At 48.1% G+C, this 6000-nt stretch overlaps 1 protein-coding gene across 2 annotated transcripts in view; it reads left to right on the top strand.

Moving 5' to 3' along the window:
* Nucleotides 1-1150: 1150 nt before the first annotated feature.
* Nucleotides 1151-6000, top strand: part of IPO5 (importin 5) — a 72600-nt gene continuing 67750 nt past the window's right edge. The window contains exon 1 of one of the 2 annotated variants that reach the window (XM_067536926.1): nucleotides 1151-1325. In XM_067536926.1, coding sequence (XP_067393027.1) covers nucleotides 1227-1325 — 99 coding nt within the window. In that variant the 5' untranslated portion in view covers nucleotides 1151-1226. Of the gene's footprint in view, nucleotides 1407-6000 lie in introns of both variants that reach the window. The other variant, XM_067536925.1, reaches the window with a different exon arrangement.

Below are 6000 nucleotides of genomic sequence, written 5' to 3'. Positions count from 1 at the left end.
GACCTATTTACAAAGAACAGGGGACGCTTTACTAAGGGTTCTTCGTGTACGGAGGTGGTAAGGATGCAGGGTTGTGTGACCCCCAGTCTCTGTCATTAGGGGAGGTTAGGACCCGGGGCTGTGTGAACCCATCATGGGCAGCAGGGATGTGGGACTATGTGACACCCCCCCCCCCAGTCATTGTCACTTGAGGGATAGGGCCACAGGGCTGTGTGACCCCCAATCAGTGTCACTGGAGGGGGGTTAGAACATGGGGCTGTGACCCCCCCTCACTGGAGGAGGCAGGCATGCAGGGCTGTGTGGTCACGCCATTGGGGGTGGGGGGCAGGGACATGGGGCCTTGAGACCCTCCAGTAGGTGTGATGGAGTGGGGTTAGGATGTGGGGCTGTGACCCCCCCCGTCACGGGGGCAGGGCCATAGGACCATGTGACTCCCCCAATCGGCGTCACTGGGGAGTCAGAAATGCTGCCACTTCCCTCTCCAGGGAGGCTGGGAGGCAGCGGCTGGCACTGCCCTGTTGACAGGGCTGTTCCCTGACGCTCCCCCTCCCGCAGGGCCCTTCCCCCCAGCTCCCGGGCGCTCATCCCTCCTCAGGACGGGCGGGGCGGGGCGGGGCGGGGCAGGGGGAGAACTGAACTGAACAGAACTGAACTGTCCGGGACCGGGTCGGGAGGGGACGCCCAGGCCAAGGGGAGGGGGCGGGGTCAGCGCCTCACTGAAGGGAGGGCGGCGGAATAACGGCAGCAGGCGGGCGCTCTAGGTCTCCCGCGCTTTCCCTCTCCTCCCCCCGCCCACAAAGCGCTTAGTGCACGCTCTGCTCTCCCTCCCTCCACCACCCGACCTCACTATCGACCAATCGCAACGGGGCTGTCAGAGGCTTCCGCCAATGAGTGCTTCTCTCGTCTCGTCCCCTGGTTTAGAAGCGGCCCAATTACAAAAGAGGAGAGGGAGGGGCCCAGTCAGAGGGCGGCCAGTTTCCCCTAATCAGCAGCTCGACTTGGACCGTGGACCAATCAGAGAGGACGCCCGGTCTCCCTAGAACCAATGGGCGCTCTGGAGCGGGGCGGTGCGGGACCGGGCTGTGAGGGAAGCTCGGACAAGAGCGCGGCGGTGGCAGCTCCGCCTCCTTTTGCTGGGTGCGCGGCCGGCTCGGCTGTCGGCTCCCTGCCCTGCCCGGCCCGGCCGGTCTCTCTCGCTCCCTCCCTCCCTCCCTCTCGCAGCAGCAATGGCGGCGGCGGAGCAGGAGCAGCAGCAGCAGCAGCAGTTCTACCTTCTCCTGGGCAACCTGCTGAGCCCGGACAATGTGGTCCGTAAACAGGCCGAGGTGAGGGATGCCCGCGGCGGCCTGTCTGCCTCCCAGAGCCGCCGGAGGGGAGCAGGCAGCGGGGCCGGCCCAGCCCCACGTGTGAGCAGCAGCTGCGGCGATGACGCGCGTGGACGCGGCTGGTCCGCGGTGGCCGTTTCGCTCGTTAGTTCGGGGGCGGGTTCAAACGGCAACTGCCCGAGCCTGGAGGGTCTCGCCGCCCCTCTCCCCCCACCCCCGGGGCCTACGCCGCCGCCGCCTCAGCCCCCGACGTGTGTGTGTGTGTGTGTGTCCGCCGCGCCGCTCCCCCTCAGGCTTTCCAGGGCCAGGGGCCTCCCTGCGGCGGGTGTCTCCCTGGCCCTTGACCCCGCTCCAGGCTGCTCGGCTGCCAGAGTCTGGCCAGCTACGTGCGGGGCCGCTCACTGGCGGGCCGCTTCCCCCGGCGCGGCCAGGGTCCGAGAGCGGACACGGCCCTAGCCCCGCGTCCGTCACCGACCTACCGCTGGAGGGTGGCGGGGAGGTTTGGGGGCTGGGTGGGGGAGGGATAGCGGTAACTGCTGGCATGGGAAAGCGCCGGGCGGGCTGGGCTGTGCCTTAGGCTGAGGTCCGGGCTCTGCCCGGGCTGAGAGAGGCGAATGGGAGCGATTCGCTCCGCTCGCCCCCATCTAGAGCGATACCGCGGACCCGCCACCAGCGTTTAGCCCCTGTAGGGCGCCTTGCACCCCGGAGCGCTTCAGGCAGCGGCGCGATAGCTGTGTGTTGTCTCCACTTCAGCTGCTGCCGACCGGTGCCGGGATCTCTCTGTGCTGCGGGAGCCTCGCCTAACCCTGTGTGGTCCCCTCTTGTGGGGTAATAATCTTGTCTCTTACTTTAGAGGTGCTCATCTGCGGAGGGCCAGCAGCAGCTAAAGTGATCTTCCCCTAAACGAAACATTTTTCTACATAGTGAATTTATCATCAGCTAAAACTTTCCACGTGTCAATTCAGCAAAAATGCTTTGTAATTAGTAAGCTAAACCAATTCTCCCTCCCCTTTCTCCCCTCACTCTCTCATCTGCCAGTACTTAAGAGTCTCTATTGTCAAACCTAATGGGGAATCTTTCTTCCATTGAATTAAATACCAGCCTCTGGTTGAACATGAATGCTCATTGGATGGCTGTGCTGGGTCTTTTATCACAGGCATTGCTTCAGCGGTCAGCAGAGTTCAGCACATTCTTTCATAAGGATTCATTGTGTTCTCTCCCATACCATAATGAAAACTCAGTCTATGGTTATTTTTCTTTCTCTTCGTACATATTAAGAGCACATTCAAATTGAAAACTGTAGGTGGCAAAGCCACCAGAAGTACAGTGAAGCAGCATATGATGCTGCCACATTTTGGAATGTAGTGAGAGAACATAGACTGTAAAGACATAATTATGGGGCTTAATTTTCCCATTTTTGATGCCCAAAAGTATAGTAAAATTACCCTTCTATACTAATTGGGTTGAAAAAAAAAACTCTGAGAAGTTATATTCTTTGCACAGAATGTATAAGTTGACCCAAAGTAACATTAAAAGATAATGGAAAGTTGCATAATAACAATTATAAAATAAGTGCTTTTTAGAAACAGGGCTAAATAAAACTGTTTTGTGCAGTTTACTTTGTGAAAAGTTTGCTTTGAACTAACTTTGGAATTACAACTGCACATTTGTGTACATGTGTGGTGTTGTCAGTCAAAACAAAAATACTTATTTGACATGACTAATAAATTGTTGAACAATGTGTGTTGCTTTTGTATTCCAACACAAACAGAGTGATACCCTATACTTTTTTATTTAGATACATTAAACCTTGATGTTTGGTTTCCATATTTAGTCCAGACATAATGGATATAGTTGGATAGTGAGTATTTAGTTTCTTGTTCCTCAAACAAATTTTTCTTCCCCCAAAGTTTATATATAAAATTTAAATGACTCTACTGTCTTAAAAATCAGTCTGTGTCCAAAAGTACTCTCTCCAAATATGCTTTTGCTTAGGAATGAATGGTTCTCTTTTGAATTTTTTAGAATAGTTTTTCCTGATAAGTTTACCCATAATTTATTTCTTAGTCTTGCAGATGTTAGTTTCAAACAGGTTTTCCAACAGTAGATGAATTTTTAACAAACTAATTACTAAAAGTTCACGTAATTATGAAAATACATTGAGTGTAATATGATTTGATTTTACTTGACTTTAGTGAATGATCTTTATGGTTTTTGTGTTTTCGCTAGTTTACTTTTAAGGTCAAGATTTTGATTAATCCTAATGGGTAGATTTTTAAGTGATGTTATCTTTTTCCTGGAAGATGCTTAGTTTTAGTAGAGTGTATTTCTTGCTCTATACAGAACTCTCATTAATGTCAGTTAGTTATATGCATAAAAAGAATACCCTGGAAAATGGCTGTATGTTCTTGGAAACGAATCCTTAATTTATGCATATTTAGGCATAAGTAAACAAATCCTTTTTGCTCTTGAGCCCCAGTATGACACTTATTCTTTAATTCCAGAACCTCTGAAAGACAGTCGTTTCAAATGAATATAGAAACTAGTGCCTAGTTGCTTGTTGAATCTCTTATGACTACTATCTTAAAATTCAGTGTTTCAGAATTTAGCCAGCCTAGATATCTTCAGCCCTTGTAAATAAAGTGTGATTTCATGTGGTGTTGCAAGTTTGTTGCACTAATATCTGGTGTCAATGGCTTGAAGTTACTGTAGAATATTGCTAGTTAGCTAATCTGCAAACCCAATAAACCTTTGAAGACAATATAAAAAACCTCTTCAGTCTATTTCACAAAATACACTAACTTATTGGTATGCTATGTATCTTGAATAACTAGAATTCTACTGTTACTACTGAACAGTAATAGCTGTTAGAACTAAACACTTAACTCAAACGGGAACTTTCAGAGAGGGTACAAGAACTGCTTGAAATTTATTTTGTAGCAAAATCAGGATGCTTGGTAGTATGTTCTTCTGAATAATGTGTGCAGTTGAAATACTTATTTAATTCCAAATCTCTGGAAAAATTTACCTGTCTTAAACAGATAACATAGTTATAATACTTTGCAGCACTTACAAATTGACTCAAACCATCTTGGTAAAAACTGGGTCCTTTCCTTCTTTCATCCAGTCTCAAAGAATAGTGGACAGTTATGCTCACTGACTGCAAATCAAACTTCATAATAGCATTTCCTTCCTTATAGTTTACATTTCTCTAGTTTACTTTTGACATGTCTGCTAATGTACTTCTGTCTTGCTGCATCTAAAATTGTCATTGGAATGTTCTCCAGTAAGACTGCAAATTGGCGGATGGGCAACAAATGTGGATGATAAATACATGTGAATATTTTATTATTCTATCACCATCATATTGAGTACTATTTATTAGATTGTTCGTGCCTTCAGTGAGCTAGGCACTTTCTGAACATACACAGCCACTGTCCCAAAGAGCGCAGTCTAAAAACAAATAATGTGAAAGGTAAAACAGAAGTAATTTTAAATATTTCTTTTTCCTTGGCCTTCCTCCCTGTTTTAGTTGGTAACTTTTTGAAAGCAGCACAGTCGAAATGGGAGATTTGAAGGAGAGGGAGTGTACTGGATTTTACCGGTTAGTTCAAGGAGGGCATTTCATGTATAAGCGGTGGTCTGAAAAAAAAATGTGAAGATGGTTGTAAGTGAAGTGGACAGATGGGAGGTGGAGGTTGATGCACTGGGAGATGGGGGTAGGTGGAGATACATGACAAGAATTGAAAAGCAGGTAGGGTTAGAGTTATTAAAGGCCATGAAAGTGAGGACAAGAAGCTTGAACCTAGTGTAGTAGAAAGGGGGAAGTCCGTAGGAGTTCAGAGTTTGAATGGGAGAGGGGAGAAATAATCAGTGTGGGCAAGGAAGAGGATCTTAGCCATGTCTTGCATAGATTGAAGAGGTCATGCAGATGTTAGGAGGTCAGTGAAGGTGGCTGTAGTATGCAGTGGTAGTAACTGTTTTGGCTGATTGTGAACTCCTCATGAGATTGAACTAAGGTGACATGGTAGGTTTGTGTGTCCTTGACATAAGATGGTGACTGGCGAGCATGAAGTGAGAAGGGGCCTCAGGAACCTGGCTCCATAGGAAGTCCATGGAGTGAGGGGGAGAAGAGACATGAAAAGAGATGCTAAAGCAACAGCCAAAGAAATAAGGAGGAAAAATAGGAGATAGTTTCTCAAAAGCTTGTTATCATTGATAATGTCAAGCAGGACATAGGTCAAGGAGAATAAAAATGGTTAAGACATTCTGAGATATGTCCATGAAGAGCTTGTTAGAGACGTTGGTGAGAGCTGCTGCAGTGCATTAGCAAGGGTTTAAGCCTAATTGACAGGGATCTGAAGGAGATGAGATGTTTATAGTTGGCATGTTTATCGAGTTTAGAGCACGGGTTCTCAAATTGGGGGTCACAACCCCTCAGAGTTACGAGGTTATTATGTGGGGGTCATGAGTCAGGGTGGTGGCAACCTCTTTCCGGCGCAGGGGCTGAGTTGGGCTAGGCCAGTGGTGTCCAAACTGGGGGTACACTAAGGGTTCTTAGGGTGGGGAGGAGGAACTAGCAAGTCTGCAGTGAAGTCTGTGCTAGTAATTCTGCTGTGAAAAGTTATATTACCAGATGTGAAAAGTGATATTTGTATGTTTAATATCACTTTTC

The sequence above is a fragment of the Emydura macquarii genome, unplaced genomic scaffold (genome assembly GCF_026122565.2).
Source record: "Emydura macquarii macquarii isolate MOO-44397 ecotype Brisbane River unplaced genomic scaffold, CSIRO-AGI_Emac_v2 contig_3671, whole genome shotgun sequence".
Lineage (NCBI taxonomy): Eukaryota > Metazoa > Chordata > Testudines > Chelidae > Emydura > Emydura macquarii.
This window is presented reverse-complemented; position numbering and strand designations above follow the sequence as displayed.